Source organism: Lasioglossum baleicum, unplaced genomic scaffold (assembly GCF_051020765.1).
Source record: "Lasioglossum baleicum unplaced genomic scaffold, iyLasBale1 scaffold0068, whole genome shotgun sequence".
NCBI lineage: Eukaryota > Metazoa > Arthropoda > Insecta > Hymenoptera > Halictidae > Lasioglossum > Lasioglossum baleicum.
Genome location: NW_027469128.1, coordinates 686352 through 712887, shown reverse-complemented (window position 1 = coordinate 712887; position 26536 = coordinate 686352). Strand labels below are relative to the sequence as shown.

The 26536-nt window shown below is 45.0% G+C and overlaps 1 protein-coding gene across 1 annotated transcript; it reads right to left on the bottom strand.

Annotated features, from left to right (window-relative positions):
• Positions 1 to 19619: 19619 nt before the first annotated feature.
• On the bottom strand, positions 19620 to 24893 carry LOC143219757 (uncharacterized). Its single transcript, XM_076445635.1, has one exon. The coding sequence runs from the start codon at positions 24891 to 24893 to the stop codon at positions 19620 to 19622; it is 5274 nt and encodes a 1757-aa protein (XP_076301750.1).
• Positions 24894 to 26536: the final 1643 nt, after the last annotated feature.

The window sequence follows — 26536 nt, the reverse complement described above, 5'->3', positions numbered from 1 at the left end:
ATAACGCATAACGCATAACGCATAACGCATAACGCATAACGCATAACGCATAACGCATAACGCATAACGCATAACGCATAACGCATAACGCATGACGCATGACGCATAACGCATAACGCATAACTCATAAGGCATAACGCATAACGCATAACGCATAACGCATAACGCATAACGCATAACGCATAACGCATAACGCATAACGCATAACGCATAACGCATAACGCATAACGCATAACGCATAACGCATAACGCATAACGCATAACGCATAACGCATAACGCATAACGCATAACGCATAACGCATAACGCATAACGCATAACGCATAACGCATAACGCATAACGCATAACGCATAACGCATAACGCGTAACGCATATCGCATAATGCATAACGCATAACGCGTAACGCATAACGCGTAACGCATAACGCATAACGCATAACGCATAACGCATAACGCATAACGCATAACGCATAACGCATAACGCATAACGCATAACGCATAACGCATAACGCATAACGCATAACGCATAACGCATATCGCATAACGCATAATGCAAAAGTCATAATGCTAAAGTCATAACGCAAAACGCATAACGCATAACGCATAACGCATAACGCATAACGCATAACGCATAACGCATAACGCATAACGCATAACGCATAACGCATAACGCATAACGCATAACGCATAAAGCATATCCCATAACCCATCACACATAGCGCATATCGCATAACGCATAATGCAAAAGTCATAATGCTAAAGTCATAACGCAAAACGCATAACGCATAACGCATAACGCATAACGCATAACGCATAACGCATAACGCATAACGCATAACGCATAACGCATAACGCATAACGCATAACGCATAACGCATAACGCATAACGCATAACGCATAACGCATAACGCATAACGCATAACGCATAACGCATAACGCATAACGCATAACGCATAACGCATAACGCATAACGCATAACGCATAACGCATAACGCATAACGCATAACGCATAACGCATAACGCATAACGCATAACGCATAACGCATAACGCATAACGCATAACGCATAACGCATAACGCATAACGCATAACGCATAACGCATAACGCGTAACGCATAACGCTTAACGCATTACGCATAACGCATAACGCTCAATGAAAAAGTCATATGCATAACACATATCGCATAACCCGTAAAGCACAACGCATAACGCATAACGCATAACGCATAACGCATAACGCATAACGCATAACGCATAACGCATAACGCATAACGCATAACGCTTAACGAATAACGCATAACGCATAAAGCATTACGCATAACGGATAACGCATGACGCATAACGAATAACCCATAACGCATAACGCATAACGCATAAAGCATAGCCCATAACGCATAACGCATAACGCATTACGCATAACGCATAACACATAACGCATAACGCATAACGCATAACGCTTAACGAATAACGCATAACGCATAACGCATAACGCATAACACATAACGCATAACGCATAACGCATAACGCATAACGCATAACGAATAACGCATACCGCATAGCGCATAACGCATAACGCTTAACGATTAACGCATAACGCGTAACGCATAACGCTTAACGCATAACGCATAACGCATAACGCATAACGCATAACGCATAACGCATAACGCATAACGCATAACGCATAACGCATAACGCATAACGCATAACGCATAACGCATAACGCATAACGCATAACGCATAACGCATAACGCATAACGCATAACGCATAACGCATAACGCATAACGCATAACGCATAACGCATAACGCATAACGCATAACGCATAACGCAAAACGCATAACGCATAACGCATAACGCATAACGCATAACGCATAACACATAACGCATAACGCATAACGCATAACGCTTAACGAATAACGCATAACGCATAACGCATAACGCATAACGCATAACGCATAACGCATAACGCATAACGCATAACGCATAACGCATAACGCATAACGCATAACGCATAACGCATAACGCATAACGCATAACGCATAACGCATAACGCATACCGCATAACGCATAACGCATAACGCATAACGCATAACGCATAACGCATAACGCATAACGCATAACGCATAACGCATAACGCATAACGCATAACGCATAACGCATAACGTATAACGCATAACGCATAATGCAAAAGTCATAATGCAAAAGTCATAACGCAAACCGCATAACGCATAACGCATAACGCATAACGCATAACGCATAACGCATAACGCATAACGCATAACGCATAACGCATAACGCATAACGCATAACGCATAACGCATAACGCATAACGCATAACGCATAACGCATAACGCATAACGCATAACGCATAACGCATAACGCATAACGCATAACGCATAACGCATAACGCATAACGCATAACGCATAACGCATAACGCATAACGCATAACGCATAACGCATAACGCATAACGCATAACGCATAACGCATAACGCATAACGCATAACGCATAACGCATAACGCATAACGCATAACGCATAACGCATAACGCATAACGCATAACGCATAACGCATAACGCATAACGCATAACGCATAACGCATAACGCATAACGCATAACGCATAACGCATAACGCATAACGCATAACGCATAACGCATGACGCATGACGCATAACGCATAACGCATAACTCATAAGGCATAACGCATAACGCATAACGCATAACGCATAACGCATAACGCATAACGCATAACGCATAACGCATAACGCATAACGCATAACGCATAACGCATAACGCATAACGCATAACGCATAACGCATAACGCATAACGCATAACGCATAACGCATAACGCATAACGCATAACGCATAACGCATAACGCATAACGCATAACGCATAACGCATAACGCATAACGCATAACGCATAACGCATAACGCATAACGCATAACGCATAACGCATAACGCATAACGCTTAACGAATAACGCATAACGCATAAAGCATTACGCATAACGGATAACGCATGACGCATAACGAATAACCCATAACGCATAACGCATAACGCATAAAGCATAGCCCATAACGCATAACGCATAACGCATTACGCATAACGCATAACACATAACGCATAACGCATAACGCATAACGCTTAACGAATAACGCATAACGCATAACGCATAACGCATAACGCATAACGCATAACGAATAACGCTTACCGCATAGCGCATAACGCATAACGCTTAACGATTAACGCATAACGCGTAACGCATAACGCTTAACGCATTACGCATAACGCATAACGCTCAATGAAAAAGTCATATGCATAACACATATCGCATAACCCGTAAAGCACAACGCATAACGCATAACGCATAACGCATAACGCATAACGCATAACGCATAACGCATAACGCATAACGCATAACGCATAACGCATAACGCATAACGCATAACGCATAACGCTTAACGAATAACGCATAACGCATAAAGCATTACGCATAACGGATAACGCATGACGCATAACGAATAACCCATAACGCATAACGCATAACGCATAAAGCATAGCCCATAACGCATAACGCATAACGCATTACGCATAACGCATAACACATAACGCATAACGCATAACGCATAACGCATAACGCTTAACGAATAACGCATAACGCATAACGCATAACGCATAACGCATAACGCATAACGCATAACGCATAACGCATAACGAATAACGCATACCGCATAGCGCATAACGCATAACGCTTAACGATTAACGCATAACGCGTAACGCATAACGCTTAACGCATAACGCATAACGCATAACGCATAACGCATAACGCATAACGCATAACGCATAACGCATAACGCATAACGCATAACGCATAACGCATAACGCATAACGCATAACGCATAACGCATAACGCATAACGCATAACGCATAACGCATAACGCATAACGCATAACGCATAACGCATAACGCATAACGCATAACGCATAAAGCATAACGCACAACGCACAACGCACAACGCAGAACGCATAACGCATAACGCATAACGCATAACGCATAACGCATAACGCATAACGCATAACGCATAACGCATAACGCATAACGCATAACGCATAACGCATAACGCATAACGCATAACGCATAACGCATAACGCATAACACATAACGCATAACGCATAACGCATAACGCATAACGCATAACGCATAACGCATAAAGCATAGCCCATAACGCATAACGCATAACGCATTTCGCATAACGCATAACGCATAACGCATAACGCTTAACGAATAACGCATAACGCATAACGCATAACGCATAACGCATAACGCATAACGCATAACGCTTAACGAATAACGCATAACGCATAACGCATAACGCATAACGCATAACGCATAACGAATAACGCATACCGCATAGCGCATAACGCATAACGCATAACGCATAACGCATAACGCATAACGCATAACGCATAACGCATAACGCATAACGCTTAACGAATAACGCATAACGCATAACGCATAACGCATAACACATTACGCATAACGCATAACACATAACGCATAACGCATAACGCATAACGCATAACGCATAACGCATAACGCATAACGCATAACGCGTAACGCATAACGCATAACGCATAACGCATAACGCATAACGCATAACGCATAACGCATAACGCATAACGCATAACGCATAACGCATAACGCATAACGCATAACGCATAACGCATAACGCATAACGCATAACGCATAACGCATAACGCATAACGCATAACGCATAACGCATAACGCATAACGCATAACGCATAACGCATAACGCATAACGCATAACGCATAACGCATATCGCATAACGCATAACGCTTAACGCATAACGCATAACGCATAACGGATAACGCATATCGCATGACGCATAACGCATAACGCATAACGCATGACGCATAAAGCATATCCCATAACGCATGACGCATAAAGCATATCCCATAACCCATCACACATAGCGCATATCGCATAACGCATAATGCAAAAGTCATAATGCTAAAGTCATAACGCAAAACGCATAACGCATAACGCATAACGCATAACGCATAACGCATAACGCATAACGCATAACGCATAACGCATAACGCATAACGCATAACGCATAACGCATAACGCATAACGCATAACGCATAACGCATAACGCATAACGCATAACGCATAACGCATAACGCATAACGCATAACGCATAACGCATAACGCATAACGCATAACGCATAACGCATAACGCATAACGCATAACGCATAACGCATAACGCATAACGCATAACGCATAACGCATAACGCATAACGCATAACGCATAACGCATAACACATAACGCATAACGCATAACGCATAACGCTCAATGAAAAAGTCATATGCATAACACATATCGCATAACCCGTAAAGCACAACGCATAACGCATAACGCATAACGCATAACGCATAACGCATAACGCATAACGCATAACGCATAACGCATAACGCATAACGCATAACGCATAACGCATAACGCATAACGCATAACGCATAACGCATAACGCATAACGCATAACGCATAACGCATAACGCATAACGCATAACGCATAACGCATAACGCATAACGCATAACGCATAACGCATAACGCATAACGCATAACGCATAACGCATAACGCATAACGCATAACGCATAACGCATAACGCATAACGCATAACGCATAACGCATAACGCATAACGCATAACGCATAACGCATAACGCATAACGCATAACGCATAACGCATAACGCATAACGCATAACGCATAACGCATAACGCATAACGCATAACGCATAACGCATAACGCATAACGCATAACGCATAACGCATAACGCATAACGCATAACGCATAACGCATAACGCATAACGCATAACGCATAACGCATAACGCATAACGCATAACGCATAACGCATAACGCATAACGCATAACGCATAACGCATAACGCATAACGCATAACGCATAACGCATAACGCATAACGCATAACGCATAACGCATAACGCATAACGCATAACGCATAACGCATAACGCATAACGCATAACGCATAACGCATAACGCGTAACGCATAACGCTTAACGCATTACGCATAACGCATAACGCTCAATGAAAAAGTCATATGCATAACACATATCGCATAACCCGTAAAGCACAACGCATAACGCATAACGCATAACGCATAACGCATAACGCATAACGCATAACGCATAACGCATAACGCATAACGCATAACGCTTAACGAATAACGCATAACGCATAAAGCATTACGCATAACGGATAACGCATGACGCATAACGAATAACCCATAACGCATAACGCATAACGCATAAAGCATAGCCCATAACGCATAACGCATAACGCATTACGCATAACGCATAACACATAACGCATAACGCATAACGCATAACGCTTAACGAATAACGCATAACGCATAACGCATAACGCATAACGCATAACGCATAACGCATAACGCATAACGCATAACGAATAACGCATACCGCATAGCGCATAACGCATAACGCTTAACGATTAACGCATAACGCGTAACGCATAACGCTTAACGCATAACGCATAACGCATAACGCATAACGCATAACGCATAACGCATAACGCATAACGCATAACGCATAACGCATAACGCATAACGCATAACGCATAACGCATAACGCATAACGCATAACGCATAACGCATAACGCATAACGCATAACGCATAACGCATAACGCATAACGCATAACGCATAACGCATAACGCATAACGCATAACGCATAACGCATAACGCATAACGCATAACGCATAACGTATAACGCATAACGCATAATGCAAAAGTCATAATGCAAAAGTCATAACGCAAACCGCATAACGCATAACGCATAACGCATAACGCATAACGCATAACGCATAACGCATAACGCATAACGCATAACGCATAACGCATAACGCATAACGCATAACGCATAACGCATAACGCATAACGCATAACGCATAACGCATAACGCATAACGCATAACGCATAACGCATAACGCATAACGCATAACGCATAACGCATAACGCATAACGCATAACGCATAACGCATAACGCATAACGCATAACGCATAACGCATAACGCATAACGCATAACGCATAACGCATAACGCATAACGCATAACGCATAACGCATAACGCATAACGCATAACGCATAACGCATAACGCATAACGCATAACGCATAACGCATAACGCATAACGCATAACGCATAACGCATAACGCATAACGCATAACGCATAACGCATAACGCATAACGCATAACGCATAACGCATAACGCATAACGCATAACGCATAACGCATAACGCATAACGCATAACGCATAACGCATAACGCATAACGCATAACGCATAACGCGTAACGCCTAACGCATAACGCATAACGCATAACGCATAACGCATAACGCATAACGCATAACGCATAACGCATAACGCATAACGCATAACGCATAACGCATAACGCATAACGCATAACGCATAACGCATAACGCATAACGCATAACGCATAACGCATAACGCATAACGCATAACGCATAACGCATAACGCATAACGCATAACGCATAACGCATAACGCATAACGCATAACGCATAACGCATAACGCATAACGCATAACGCATAACGCATAACGCATAACGCATAACGCATAACGCATAACGCATAACGCATAACGCATAACGCATAACGCATAACGCATAACGCATAACGCATAACGCATAACGCATACCGCATAACGCATAACGCATAACGCATAACGCATAACGCATAACGCATAACGCATAACGCATAACGCATAACGCATAACGCATAACGCATAACGCATAACGCATAACGCATAACGCATAACGCATAACGCATAACGCATAACGCATAACGCATAACGCATAACGCATAACGCATAACGCATAACGCATAACGCATAACGCATAACGCATAACGCATAACGCATAACGCATAACGCATAACGCATAACGCATAACGCATAACGCATAACGCATAACGCATAACGCATAACGCTTAACGAATAACGCATAACGCATAACGCATAACGCATAACGCATAACGCATAACGCATAACGCATAACGCATAACGCATAACGCATAACGCATAACGCATAACGCATAACGCATAACGCATAACGCATAACGCATAACGCATAACGCATAACGCATAACGCATAACGCATAACGCATAACGCATAACGCATAACGCATAACGCATAACGCATAACGCATAACGCATAACGCATAACGCATAACGCATAACGCATAACGCATAACGCATAACGCATAACGCATAACGCATAACGCATAACGCATGACGCATGACGCATAACTCATAAGGCATAACGCATAAGGCATAACGCATAACGCATAACGCATAACGCATAACGCATAACGCATAACGCATAACGCATAACGCATAACGCATAACGCATAACGCATAACGCATAACGCATAACGCATAACGCATAACGCATAACGCATAACGCATAACGCATAACGCATAACGCATAACGCATAACGCATAACGCATAACGCATAACGCATAACGCATAACGCATAACGCATAACGCATAACGCATAACGCATAACGCATAACGCATAACGCATAACGCATAACGCATAACGCATAACGCATAACGCATAACGCATAACGCATAACGCATAACGCATAACGCATAACGCATAACGCATAACGCATAACGCATAACGCATAACGCATAACGCATAACGCATAACGCATAACGCATAACGCATAACGCATAACGCATAACGCATAACGCATAACGCATAACGCATAACGCATGACGCATGACGCATAACGCATAACGCATAACTCATAAGGCATAACGCATAACGCATAACGCATAACGCATAACGCATAACGCATAACGCATAACGCATAACGCATAACGCATAACGCATAACGCATAACGCATAACGCATAACGCATAACGCATAACGCATAACGCATAACGCATAACGCATAACGCATAAAGCATAGCCCATAACGCATAACGCATAACGCATTACGCATAACGCATAACACATAACTCATAACGCATAACGCATAACGCTTAACGAATAACGCATAACGCATAACGCATAACGCATAACGCATAACGCATAACGAATAACGCTTACCGCATAGCGCATAACGCATAACGCTTAACGATTAACGCATAACGCGTAACGCATAACGCTTAACGCATTACGCATAACGCATAACGCTCAATGAAAAAGTCATATGCATAACACATATCGCATAACCCGTAAAGCACAACGCATAACGCATAACGCATAACGCATAACGCATAACGCATAACGCATAACGCATAACGCATAACGCATAACGCATAACGCATAACGCATAACGCATAACGCATAACGCATAACGCATAACGCATAACGCATAACGCTTAACGAATAACGCATAACGCATAAAGCATTACGCATAACGGATAACGCATGACGCATAACGAATAACCCATAACGCATAACGCATAACGCATAAAGCATAGCCCATAACGCATAACGCATAACGCATTACGCATAACGCATAACACATAACGCATAACGCATAACGCATAACGCTTAACGAATAACGCATAACGCATAACGCATAACGCATAACGCATAACGCATAACGCATAACGAATAACGCATACCGCATAGCGCATAACGCATAACGCTTAACGATTAACGCATAACGCGTAACGCATAACGCTTAACGCATAACGCATAACGCATAACGCATAACGCATAACGCATAACGCATAACGCATAACGCATAACGCATAACGCATAACGCATATCGCATAACGCATAACGCTTAACGCATAACGCATAACGCATAACGGATAACGCATATCGCATGACGCATAACGCATAACGCATAACGCATGACGCATAAAGCATATCCCATAACGCATGACGCATAAAGCATATCCCATAACCCATCACACATAGCGCATGTCGCATAACGCATAATGCAAAAGTCATAATGCTAAAGTCATAACGCAAAACGCATAACGCATAACGCATAACGCATAACGCATAACGCATAACGCATAACGCATAACGCATAACGCATAACGCATAACGCATAACGCATAACGCATAACGCATAACGCATAACGCATAACGCATAACGCATAACGCATAACGCATAACGCATAACGCATAACGCATAACGCATAACGCATAACGCATAACGCATAACGCATAACGCATAACGCATAACGCATAACGCATAACGCATAACGCATAACGCATAACGCATAACGCATAACGCATAACGCATAACGCATAACGCATAACGCATAACGCATAACGCATAACGCATAACGCATAACGCATAACGCATAACGCATAACGCATAACGCATAACGCATAACGCATAACGCATAACGCATAACGCATAACGCATAACGCATAACGCATAACGCATAACGCATAACGCATAACGCATAACGCATAACGCATAACGCATAACGCATAACGCATAACGCATAACGCATAACGCATAACGCATAACGCATAACGCATAACGCATAACGCATAACGCATAACGCATAACGCATAACGCATAACGCATAACGCATAACGCATAACGCATAACGCATGACGCATGACGCATAACGCATAACGCATAACTCATAAGGCATAACGCATAACGCATAACGCATAACGCATAACGCATAACGCATAACGCATAACGCATAACGCGTAACGCATAACGCATAACGCATAACGCATAACGCATAACGCATAACGCATAACGCATAACGCATATCGCATAACGCATAATGCAAAAGTCATAATGCTAAAGTCATAACGCAAAACGCATAACGCATAACGCATAACGCATAACGCATAACGCATAACGCATAACGCATAACGCATAACGCATAAAGCATATCCCATAACCCATCACACATAGCGCATATCGCATAACGCATAATGCAAAAGTCATAATGCTAAAGTCATAACGCAAAACGCATAACGCATAACGCATAACGCATAACGCATAACGCATAACGCATAACGCATAACGCATAACGCATAACGCATAACGCATAACGCATAACGCATAACGCATAACGCATAACGCATAACGCATAACGCATAACGCATAACGCATAACGCATAACGCATAACGCATAACGCATAACGCATAACGCATAACGCATAACGCATAACGCATAACGCATAACGCATAACGCATAACGCATAACGCATAACGCATAACGCATAACGCATAACGCATAACGCATAACGCATAACGCATAACGCATAACGCATAACGCATAACGCATAACGCGTAACGCATAACGCTTAACGCATTACGCATAACGCATAACGCTCAATGAAAAAGTCATATGCATAACACATATCGCATAACCCGTAAAGCACAACGCATAACGCATAACGCATAACGCATAACGCATAACGCATAACGCATAACGCATAACGCATAACGCTTAACGAATAACGCATAACGCATAAAGCATTACGCATAACGGATAACGCATGACGCATAACGAATAACCCATAACGCATAACGCATAACGCATAAAGCATAGCCCATAACGCATAACGCATAACGCATTACGCATAACGCATAACACATAACGCATAACGCATAACGCATAACGCTTAACGAATAACGCATAACGCATAACGCATAACGCATAACGCATAACGCATAACGCATAACGCATAACGCATAACGAATAACGCATACCGCATAGCGCATAACGCATAACGCTTAACGATTAACGCATAACGCGTAACGCATAACGCTTAACGCATAACGCATAACGCATAACGCATAACGCATAACGCATAACGCATAACGCATAACGCATAACGCATAACGCATAACGCATAACGCATAACGCATAACGCATAACGCATAACGCATAACGCATAACGCATAACGCATAACGCATAACGCATAACGCGTAACGCATAACGCTTAACGCATTACGCATAACGCATAACGCTCAATGAAAAAGTCATATGCATAACACATATCGCATAACCCGTAAAGCACAACGCATAACGCATAACGCATAACGCATAACGCATAACGCATAACGCATAACGCATAACGCATAACGCATAACGCATAACGCTTAACGAATAACGCATAACGCATAAAGCATTACGCATAACGGATAACGCATGACGCATAACGAATAACCCATAACGCATAACGCATAACGCATAAAGCATAGCCCATAACGCATAACGCATAACGCATTACGCATAACGCATAACACATAACGCATAACGCATAACGCATAACGCATAACGCTTAACGCATATCGCATAACGCATAACGCTTAACGCATAACGCATAACGCATAACGGATAACGCATATCGCATGACGCATAACGCATAACGCATAACGCATGACGCATAAAGCATATCCCATAACGCATGACGCATAAAGCATATCCCATAACCCATCACACATAGCGCATATCGCATAACGCATAATGCAAAAGTCATAATGCTAAAGTCATAACGCAAAACGCATAACGCATAACGCATAACGCATAACGCATAACGCATAACGCATAACGCATAACGCATAACGCATAACGCATAACGCATAACGCATAACGCATAACGCATAACGCATAACGCATAACGCATAACGCATAACGCATAACGCATGACGCATAACGCATAACGCATAACGCATAACGCATAACGCATAACGCATAACGCATAACGCATAACGCATAACGCATAACGCATAACGCATATCGCATAACGCATAACGCTTAACGCATAACGCATAACGCATAACGGATAACGCATATCGCATGACGCATAACGCATAACGCATAACGCATGACGCATAAAGCATATACCATAACGCATGACGCATAAAGCATATCCCATAACCCATCACACATAGCGCATATCGCATAACGCATAATGCAAAAGTCATAATGCTAAAGTCATAACGCAAAACGCATAACGCATAACGCATAACGCATAACGCATAACGCATAACGCATAACGCATAACGCATAACGCATAACGCATAACGCATAACGCATAACGCATAACGCATAACGCATAACGCATAACGCATAACGCATAACGCATAACGCATAACGCATAACGCATAACGCATAACGCATAACGCATAACGCATAACGCATAACGCATAACGCATAACGCATAACGCATAACGCATAACGCATAACGCATAACGCATAACGCATAACGCATAACGCATAACGCATAACGCATAACGCATAACGCATAACGCATAACGCATAACGCATAACGCATAACGCATAACGCATAACGCATAACGCATAACGCATAACGCATAACGCATAACGCATAACGCATAACGCATAACGCATAACGCATAACGCATAACGCATAACGCATAACGCATAACGCATAACGCATAACGCATAACGCATAACGCATATCGCATAACGCATAACGCTTAACGCATAACGCATAACGCATAACGGATAACGCATATCGCATGACGCATAACGCATAACGCATAACGCATGACGCATAAAGCATATCCCATAACGCATGACGCATAAAGCATATCCCATAACCCATCACACATAGCGCATATCGCATAACGCATAATGCAAAAGTCATAATGCTAAAGTCATAACGCAAAACGCATAACGCATAACGCATAACGCATAACGCATAACGCATAACGCATAACGCATAACGCATAACGCATAACGCATAACGCATAACGCATAACGCATAACGCATAACGCATAACGCATAACGCATAACGCATAACGCATAACGCATAACGCATAACGCATAACGCATAACGCATAACGCATAACGCATAACGCATAACGCATAACGCATAACGCATAACGCATAACGCATAACGCATAACGCATAACGCATAACGCATAACGCATAACGCATAACGCATAACGCATAACGCATAACGCATAACGCATAACGCATAACGCATAACGCATAACGCATAACGCATAACGCATAACGCATAACGCATAACGCATAACGCATAACGCATAACGCATAACGCATAACGCATAACGCATAACGCATAACGCGTAACGCATATCGCATAATGCATAACGCATAACGCGTAACGCATAACGCATAACGCATAACGCATAACGCATAACACATAACGCATAACGCATAACGCATAACGCTTAACGAATAGCGCATAACGCATAACGCATAACGCATAACGCATAACGCATAACGAATAACGCATACCGCATAGCGCATAACGCATAACGCTTAACGATTAACGCATAACGCGTAACGCATAACGCTTAACGCATTACGCATAACGCATAACGCTCAATGAAAAAGTCATATGCATAACACATATCGCATAACCCGTAAAGCACAACGCATAACGCATAACGCATAACGCATAACGCATAACGCATAACGCATAACGCATAACGCATAACGCATAACGCATAACGCATAACGCATAACGCATAACGCATAACGCATAACGCATAACGCTTAACGAATAACGCATAACGCATAAAGCATTACGCATAACGGATAACGCATGACGCATAACGAATAACCCATAACGCATAACGCATAACGCATAAAGCATAGCCCATAACGCATAACGCATAACGCATTACGCATAACGCATAACACATAACGCATAACGCATAACGCATAACGCTTAACGAATAACGCATAACGCATAACGCATAACGCATAACGCATAACGCATAACGCATAACGAATAACGCATACCGCATAGCGCATAACGCATAACGCTTAACGATTAACGCATAACGCGTAACGCATAACGCATAACGCATAACGCATAACGCATAACGCATAACGCATAACGCATAACGCATAACGCATAACGCATAACGCATAACGCATAACGCATAACGCATAACGCATAACGCATAACGCATATCGCATAACGCATAACGCTTAACGCATAACGCATAACGCATAACGGATAACGCATATCGCATGACGCATAACGCATAACGCATAACGCATGACGCATAAAGCATATCCCATAACGCATGACGCATAAAGCATATCCCATAACCCATCACACATAGCGCATATCGCATAACGCATAATGCAAAAGTCATAATGCTAAAGTCATAACGCAAAACGCATAACGCATAACGCATAACGCATAACGCATAACGCATAACGCATAACGCATAACGCATAACGCATAACGCATAACGCATAACGCATAACGCATAACGCATAACGCATAACGCATAACGCATAACGCATAACGCATAACGCATAACGCATAACGCATAACGCATAACGCATAACGCATAACGCATAACGCATAACGCATAACGCATAACGCATAACGCATAACGCATAACGCATAACGCATAACGCATAACGCATAACGCATAACGCATAACGCATAACGCATAACGCATAACGCATAACGCATAACGCATAACGCATAACGCATAACGCATAACGCATAACGCATAACGCATAACGCATAACGCATAACGCATAACGCATAACGCATAACGCATAACGCATAACGCATAACGCATAACGCATAACGCATAACGCATAACGCATAACGCATAACGCATAACGCATAACGCATAACGCATAACGCATAACGCATAACGCATAACGCATAACGCATAACGCATAACGCATAACGCATAACGCATAACGCATAACGCATAACGCATAACGCATAACGCATAACGCATAACGCATAACGCATAACGCATAACGCATAACGCATAACGCATAACGCATAACGCATAACGCATAACGCATAACGCATAACGCATAACGCATAACGCATAACGCATAACGCATAACGCATAACGCATAACGCATAACGCATAACGCATAACGCATAACGCATAACGCATAACGCATAACGCATAACGCATAACGCATAACGCATAACGCATAACGCATAACGCATTACGAATAACGCATAACGCATGACGCATAACGCATAACGCATAACTCATAACGCATAACGCATAACGCATAACGCATAACGCATAACGCATAACGCATAACGCATAACGCATAACGCATAACGCATAACGCATAACGCATAACGCATAACTCATAACGCATAACGCATAACGCATAACGCATAACGCATAACGCATAACGCATAACGCATAACGCATAACGCATAACGCATAACGCATAACGGATAACGCATAACGCATAACGCATAACGCATAACGCATAACGCATAACGCATAACGCATAACGCATAACGCGTAACGCGTAACGCGTAACGCATAACGCATAACGCATAACGCATAACGCATAACGCATAACGCATAACGCATAACGCATAACGCATAACGCATAACGCATAACGCATAACTCATAACGCATAACGCATAACGCATAACGCATAACGCATAACGCATAACGCATAACGCATAACGCATAACGCATAACGCACAACGCATAACGCATAACGCACAACGCATAACGCATAACGCAGAACGCATAACGCATAACGCATAACGCGTAACGCGTAACGCGTAACGCGTAACGCGTAACGCGTAACGCATAACGCATAACGCATAACGCATAACGCATAACGCATAACGCATAACGCATAACGCATAACGCATAACGCATAACGCATAACGCATAACGCATAACGCATAACGCATAACGCATAACGCATAACGCATAACGCATAACGCATAACGCATAACGCATAACGCATAACGCATAACGCATAACGCATAACGCATAACGCATAACGCATAACGCATAACGCATAACGCATAACGCATAACGCATAACGCATAACGCATAACGCATAACGCATAACGCATAACGCATAACGCATAACGCATAACGCATAACGCATAACGCATAACGCATAACGCATAACGCATAACGCATAACGCATAACGCATAACGCATAACGCATAACGCATAACGCATAACGCATAACGCATAACGCATAACGCATAACGCATAACGCATAACGCATAACGCATAACGCATGACGCATGACGCATGACGCATAACGCATAACGCATAACTCATAAGGCATAACGCATAACGCATAACGCATAACGCATAACGCATAACGCATAACGCATAACGCATAACGCATAACGCATAACGCATAACGCATAACGCATAACGCATAACGCATAACGCATAACGCATAACGCATAACGCATAACGCATAACGCATAACGCATAACGCATAACGCATAACGCATAACGCATAACGCATAACGCGTAACGCATATCGCATAATGCATAACGCATAACGCGTAACGCATAACGCATAACGCATAACGCATAACGCATAACACATAACGCATAACGCATAACGCATAACGCTTAACGAATAGCGCATAACGCATAACGCATAACGCATAACGCATAACGCATAACGAATAACGCATACCGCATAACGCATAACGCATAACGCATAACGCATAACGCATAACGCATAACGCATAACGCATAACGCATAACGCATAACGCATAACGCATAACGCATAACGCATAACGCATAACGCATAACGCATAACGCATAACGCATAACGCATAACGCATAACGCATAACGCATAACGCATAACGCATAACGCATAACGCATAACGCATAACGCATAACGCATAACGCATAACGCATAACGCATAACGCATAACGCATAACGCATAACGCATAACGCATAACGCATAACGCATAACGCATAACTCATAACGCATAACGCATAACGCATAACGCATAACGCATAACGCATAACGCATAACGCATAACGCATAACGCATAACGCACAACGCATAACGCATAACGCACAACGCATAACGCATAACGCATAACGCAGAACGCATAACGCATAACGCATAACGCATAACGCATAACGCGTAACGCGTAACGCGTAACGCATAACGCATAACGCATAACGCATAACGCATAACGCATAACGCATAACGCATAACGCATAACGCATAACGCATAACGCATAACGCATAACGCATAACGCATAACGCATAACGCATAACGCACAACGCACAACGCATAACGCATAACGCATAACGCGTAACGCGTAACGCGTAACGCGTAACGCGTAACGCGTAACGCATAACGCATAACGCATAACGCATAACGCATAACGCATAACGCATAACGCGTAACGCGTAACGCGTAACGCGTAACGCGTAACGCATAACGCATAACGCATAACGCATAACGCATAACGCATAACGCATAACGCATAACGCATAACGCATAACGCATAACGCATAACGCATAACGCATAACGCATAACGCATAACGCACAACGCACAACGCATAACGCATAACGCATAACGCATAACGCATAACGCATAACGCGTAACGCGTAACGCGTAACGCGTAACGCATAACGCATAACGCATAACGCATAACGCATAACGCATAACGCATAACGCATAACGCATAACGCATAACGCATAACGCATAACGCATAACGCATAACGCATAACGCATAACGCATAACGCATATCGCATAACGCATAACGCTTAACGCATAACGCATAACGCATAACGCATAACGGATAACGCATATCGCATGACGCATAACGCATAACGCATAACGCATGACGCATAAAGCATATCCCATAACGCATGACGCATAAAGCATATCCCATAACCCATCACACATAGCGCATATCGCATAACGCAAAATGCAAAAGTCATAATGCTAAAGACATAACGCAAAACGCATAACGCATAACGCATAACGCATAACGCATAACGCATAACGCATAACGCATAACGCATAACGCATAACGCATAACGCATAACGCATAACGCATAATGTTGCACGAACCCTTTAGGGAACTGAGGATCCGTGAACGATAAATGCGTTGGACTCGCGTGAAGAAGGACAGGAGAAAATTCGGTCGGAGATTGGATATTCGTGAGAGGTTTCAGTCAATCGTTCCACCCGCGTGTTACGGTTCACAAAACAAGCACTTTATTGTTGCTGAGGCTACGGACGCACTTTAACCCGAAAGAACAGAGCTCGCAGGGGAGATTATTCTACGTGTTTCTCGCAGAGGAGATTATCGGTCGTTTTTGAAACTTGCTCGTAGCTATTATATAATTCGCGTGTGTACTCGCAGAGGAGGTTACAACGGAACGCGCCTTCAAACTGGCTGGGGGTCCTATTTACCGGTAATCGGTGGATTCCCCCACCGTACACACATACGGGAGCTCGCTTCGAGGTGAAGACTCGCCGCGGTGCTGTAGGGACGACGAGGGGGGTGGTCGCGGCGCTGAATCATACGAAACTGTATCGTTCGCGTTTAACAAACCGCCCGCCTTGCGCGGTCGCGCAACAGAAACGGATAATCTATATATCTCGAAGAGCTCCCCATACATACGTACACATACACACACATACTAACTATTTACAATATTTACAATGTTTCGGATGACGACACCTGGGCCGACGGCCGGCCGCGACTATTATGTCACGTAGGTCGTGACGTCGCACGCTCGACAACATTATTCGGGGGGTGCCTTCAGTTGTTTACTGGTAACTGGCAGACACGAGTGATGGGTCGTTTATATGTTGAGGACGCGGTCTTAACCTCCACCACTCGTACGTGGCCGTCTTTACCTGGGAACGTTTTTACGACCCTCCCTAATTCCCATTTGTTAGGAGGTAGTAGGGGGTTGTCCAAGAGGACTACCGCTCCTACAGTCAGATCCTTTTGTTCAGTTTGCCATTTGTACCGCGACTGCAGTTCCTGCAAGTACTCGCGGGACCATACGCGCCACAGCAGTTCGTGGAATTTTTGCACTTGTTGCCATCGTGATAAGTGCGTTGTCGGCTCGTCAATCACGGGAGGAACCGGACGTGAAATCAGCGGACTACCGGTTAAAAAGTGCCCTGGCGTAAGGATTTCAAGACACTCTGGGTCGTCGCGCACCCGAGTAATCGGACGCGAGTTTAACGTGGCTTCCACCTTGCAAAGCAGTGTGGACATCTCTTCGGAGGTTGACGCGAACGACCCCATGATACGACGAAGATGATGCTTGGTTGACCGGACTGCGGCTTCCTGCATTCCTCCGTGATGAGGAGCGCCCGGGGGATAGAACTTCCACTGAATAAGAAGAGTGGAGCATCGATTTTTCAATTCCGGCGAATTTGTGACTTCGACGAAGTGTCGAGCGAGTTCGTTGGACGCGCCTACGAAATTCGTGCCATTGTCGCTAGTGATCGTCTGAGGAACACCACGTCTGGACGTGAAGCGGTCGAAGGCTGCGAGGAAGGCAGCCGTGGAGCAATCATCAACCAACTCTAAATGGACCGCGTGAGTAGCAAAACAGATAAATACTGCAATGTATTTTTTATAAGTTCGCTTTCCGCGCCCGGGTGCGTCTCGTACTTGGTAGGGACCGGCGTAATCGACTCCAATGTGAGAGAATGGAGGGGACGGACGGCAACGTGACGTCACGAGGTCTTGCATTACCTGCGTTGCAGTTTCCGCCCGCCAACGCGCGCATTTGACGCACTTATGAATCACGCGACGGACCGAATTACGCAACCCTAGGATCCAATATTTTTGTCTTGTTGTGTACGTCGTGATTTGATTTCCGCCATGCAAGGAGAGAAGATGCGATTCCCGAATAATGAGGTCGGAAACGTGATGTTTCGGCAATATCGCGGGGTGCTTCGTTTCCCAAGGCAGAAAGGAGTTTCTGAGCCTCCCGCCTACGCGTACGACTCCGCATTGGTCGATGAAAGGGCTGAGCGGCAAAAGCGACGAGCCACTGGTCAACGGTTTGTTCCGCGCGAACGCGGCGATTTCGGTTGCGAACGAGCTGCGTTGGATTATTCGCAGTATTGTTATTTCCGAATCGCGTAGCTCCGTGACGGTGAGGATCGAGGGGGGCGCGGTGCTTGTTTGCTTTCGCACCGTGTTTATAAATCGCCGCACGTGACAGAATACGCGGATTAGGCGTTGCCAGCTAGAGAAGCGAGACAGAGCATCCCAATCTTTGATTGTGACCGTATTATGTACGGCGGTTTTACATTTTTCCTCCTCCGTTTCGTAGGTCTGCTGAACGGGCCAGTCTTCTTCGTCCCTCTTCAACCACGATGGACCCTCGATCCACAGCGTCGATGACAGCAGTGCTTCTGCACTTACACCACGCGAATTCAGGTCTGCAGGATTGTAGTGCGTCGGCACGTGTCTCCAGACGGCATTCGGCAGTGTGGAGTGGATCTTGGACGTCCTGTTGGCCACCATGGTCTTCCAAGCTGCTGGGTGTTTCCGCAACCATGCGAGGACAATCGTGGAGTCCGTCCAGCAAACTGTCTTCGTTACCGGTATCCCGATCGAGTGGGTCACGTGAGCGGCCAATTCAGTTAGCATGACGGCTCCGTTTAACTCGAGGATAGGGATAGAGACAGTTTTTATTGGAGCTACTCGCGATTTAGCTGTGAGCAGCGTGGTATGCGTTTCGCCGGTGAGCGACGTTACGCGGGCGTAAATCGCGCATGAAAAGGCGGCACGAGATGCGTCGCTGAATCCATGTAGTTGGATTTCGAGTGAGTCAGGGGCGTACTGGATCCACCGCGGGACCCTCATTGCGGTTAAAGCACGCCAGTCCATACAGAAGAGGTTCCAGGTTTCGCGGGTGTCGTCCGATACGCAGTCATCCCAGCTGATTCGTTCGAGCCATTGTTGCTGCATCAAGATTTTGGCTCGAACAACAATTGGAGACAACCATCCTAGAGGGTCGAACAACGTCGAAATCTCCGAGAGCAATTCGCGCTTGCTCATCTTCTCCTTTCTGACCGCCAGTTTTTGTAAGTCAAAATAGAACGTGTCGTCCGAGGGGATCCACCTGATTCCGAGGACTTTGAGTTCCGAAGCATTGAATATTCGCAGATCCACCGCGTGTGAATGTGTGGCTGCGGGAATATTTCGCAGGGATTCGGCATCGTTGCCCGCCCATTTTCGCAGATTGAATCCGCCTCGAGACAACAGCTGACAGACTTGTATTCTAGTCTGTTCGAGCAGCTGTTTGTCCGGCGCGCCCATGAATACGTCGTCGACATAAACACTGTTGCGAAGAATCGGGGACGCGAGGGGGTATTCCGAACCTTCCAACTTGTTTACTTCTTGTATAACGCGCATCGAGAGGTACGGGGCGCAGGCGGTTCCGTAGGTTACCGTATTCAATTCGAACGTCTCGAGATTACCGGTAGATTCGCTTCTCCACAAGATGCATTGATATTTGCGATCTTGTGGGTGGATGAGAATTTGACGGAACATTTTCTCAATGTCCGCCACTAGAACATATTTGTGGATTCGCCACGCTAATAAGATGTGAGTGATATCTAACTGTAACTTCGGACCAGTAAGTAGGATGTCGTTTAAGGAGTATCCGCTAGACGTTTGGCTCGACGCATTAAAAACGACTCGGAGCTTTGTAGTCAAGCTTTCCTCTCGGAGAACGGCGCGATGTGGAATGTAATTCCTGGAACGGTCGACGCCATCGAGACGGTTCATGTGGCCGAGCGACTCATACTCGCGGATGAACGCATTATATTCGCATTTTACCGCCTCGTTTTCGCGTAGTTTCCGGGTCAGACGTGCCAGTGACGCGGTGGCTCCTCGGAGTGAATCTCCGAGGAAGTCCTCGGGGACCGACTTGAGAAACGGTAACCGCACCACGAATCTGCCGGTAGCGTCGCGCGAGTAGGTTTTTTCGAAGTGCCGCTCGCATTCTATTTCCAAGGGAGTGAGGATACGCGTTTCAGGGACCGCTTCCGTTTCCCAAAAACGAGTTAACGCACGTTCGAGTGGATCCGTGATTGTCCCGTGATGCGTGGTAACCGCGACGCGATGGTTTTCCGGGGTGTTGATGCATCCGGACAAGATCCAACCGAATACCGTATTTTGCGCAATCGGTCCTTGGTTGCTGGGGAGTCGAACGCCAGGTCGTAGAATTTGCGCGAAGATATCCGCGCCTAGGAGCAATTCGATACGTTGCTTTGATGCGGGCTCGGGGTCCGCGAGCGCGAGATCGAACAGGGCGCTGTAATTTTCCATCTGGATCGCCGGCGGCGCGTACTGCGTTATACCGCGCACTATGAACGCACGGGTTAACAGTGCTGGTGACTCCTGTTTGGACGAACCTATCTGCAGTTGCACACTATAATCAATGGTGCTTGTTCGTTCGCCGCCGAGACCAGTCACGGAAATCGGTGCTCGGACTTTTTGTAAACGTAGCTGCTGTACAAGATTGGTGGACACGAACGAGGATTGAGACCCCTGGTCTAATAGCGCGCGGGCTAATCGCGACTGACCGTTGGGCGCGAAAACTTTGACCATTGCGGTAGCCAGTAGGACAGTCTGAATGCCATTCGGACTGGCTTCGGCGAAGTGTGTCGCAACGTTACTACCGATTTCTTCTGAATTCACGGGCCGCGCAGGGGCTTGAGCCGATAACGGTGTCTGAAGAGTGGTAGACGCGTCTAATCTCGAGGGCTGGACCGAAGATGCATGGTTTCGGTAACCACTCGTTTTGGGTCTGCTGAGGGCCCTGGATTCTCCGCGGTGCAGCAATGTGTGGTGCTTTTCACCACACTGTCTACACACGTTTGTGCTCGGGCAATTCGACACGGTGTGATTCGCGCCGAGGCAATTTATGCACGCGTGTTGACTTTTCAGCGTCTCGAAGCGCGCTAGTGGCGAGAGGCTACGGAACATGCTACAGTCGCGGGGTACGTGCGCTTCTTTGCAAAGAAAGCAAGTAGGAGACGGCCTACTTTCTTCAATCACGTGCGCGTTCGTTTTTTGTCGTAACGGTTTCGCAGGACCCGCGGAGGATTGTAGTTGTTGCGTCGGTTGATTGGACATCTTAACCGCCGCGGTTTGTTCTAAAACAAACTTTTCCATCGCCGCGTATGTTGGGTAGGTTCGTGCATCTCCGAGGGTTTTGTTCCACTCCGTTTCTAATTCGCGGTCGAACTTGCTCGAAACGAAATAAACGAGATGATCCTCTTTCGTGCCTCTACCTAACTTGTACAACGCCTCGAGGGTGTTACGATAATGAATCGTGAACTGATTCAGCGAGTCGAGCTGCGACAATTTGATCGATTTCAAGGAATAAAGTTTTTGCATCAGCGTATGTACAATGACTCGTTCGTTATCGTAAATTTCCTTGAGACGTGTCCAGCCGATCTGGAAGTTCGCGTCCGTTACATCGAGGTGCTGTATCGATTCTAGTGCTTCGCCCGACAATGCGCTAAGCAAGTACTGCAATCGTTCTGAGCCCGTCAAGGTTTCGTTTACAATTACCGCGGAATTGAATCGCGATTTGAACGATTTCCAACGCGTGTAATCGCCGTCAAATTTCGGGAGTTCGATCCGGGGTAATTTAACATGCGCGGGACGAGTTACCATGCTAGCTGGAAACGCCATAGATGAATTCGCCGCAGGGGGTGTGATGGGGGGGCGTAGATGGGCCAGCTGCTCCCGTAGGTAGGACCAGCCATCAAGGTACGCGTCCTCCATCCGATCCATTGTTCCGGCCTTGAAGTAAGGTAGGTCTTCTTTCGTCCGGTCCGCTTTCCGGTACGCTTGGAGGTACCCGTTGAAAGAAGTAATCTGGGTCCAGGTCTCCTGATACATGGTCAGCCTGGTGTCCAGATACTCCACGGTGTAGTTGTCGACCCCTTTTTTCTTCGTATTCGCCAATATTTTCGTGAGTTGAGCAAACGCCTGTGTTTGCCGCTCCAGCACCGCTTCGAAGGTCTCCGTGACACTTGTATTCATGTTCACAGCGTGTTTTTACTTTGAAAGTCACGAGACCCGACACGAACGTTTGAAATGGACGGTTGGTTTCGCCTCTAACGTTTTCCGAACGATCCAGGTTTCTTCACTAATCCGGCTCGAAGGACCAAAAACTGTTGCACGAACCCTTTAGGGAACTGAGGATCCGTGAACGATAAATGCGTTGGACTCGCGTGAAGAAGGACAGGAGAAAATTCGGTCGGAGATTGGATATTCGTGAGAGGTTTCAGTCAATCGTTCCACCCGCGTGTTACGGTTCACAAAACAAGCACTTTATTGTTGCTGAGGCTACGGACGCACTTTAACCCTAAAGAACAGAGCTCGCAGGGGAGATTATTCTACGTGTTTCTCGCAGAGGAGATTATCGGTCGTTTTTGAAACTTGCTCGTAGCTATTATATAATTCGCGTGTGTACTCGCAGAGGAGGTTACAACGGAACGCGCCTTCAAACTGGCTGGGGGTCCTATTTACCGGTAATCGGTGGATTCCCCCACCGTACACACATACGGGAGCTCGCTTCGAGGTGAAGACTCGCCGCGGTGCTGTAGGGACGACGAGGGGGGTGGTCGCGGCGCTGAATCATACGAAACTGTATCGTTCGCGTTTAACACATAACGCATAACGCATAACGCATAACGCATAACGCATAACGCATAACGCATAACGCATAACGCATAACGCATAACGCATAACGCATAACGCATAACGCATAACGCATATCGCATAACGCATAACGCTTAACGCATAACGCATAACGCATAACGCATAACGGATAACGCATATCGCATGACGCATAACGCATAACGCATAACGCATAACGCATAACGCATAACGCATAACGCATAACGTATAACGCATAACGCATAACGCATAACGCATAACGCATAACGCATAACGCATAACGCATAACGCATAACGCATAACGCATAACGCATAACGCATAACGCATAACGCATAACGCATAACGCATAACGCATAACGCATAACGCATAACGCATAACGCATAACGCATAACGCATGACGCATAAAGCATATCCCATAACGCATGACGCATAAAGCATATCCCATAACCCATCACACATAGCGCATATCGCATAACGCAAAATGCAAAAGTCATAATGCTAAAGACATAACGCAAAACGCATAACGCATAACGCATAACGCATAACGCATAACGCATAACGCATAACGCATAACGCATAACGCATAACGCATAACGCATAACGCATAACGCATAACGCATAACGCATAACGCATAACGCATAACGCATAACGCATAACGCATAACGCATAACGCATAACGCATAACGCATAACGCATAACGCATAACGCATAACGCATAACGCATATCGCATAACGCATAACGCTTAACGCATAACGCATAACGCATAACGCATAACGGATAACGCATATCGCATGACGCATAACGCATAACGCATAACGCATAACGCATAACGCATAACGCATAACGCATAACGCATAACGCATAACGCATAACGCATAACGCATAACGCATAACGCATAACGCATAACGCATAACGCATAACGCATAACGCATAACGCATAACGCATAACGCATAACGCATAACGCATAACGCATAACGCATAACGCATAACGCATAACG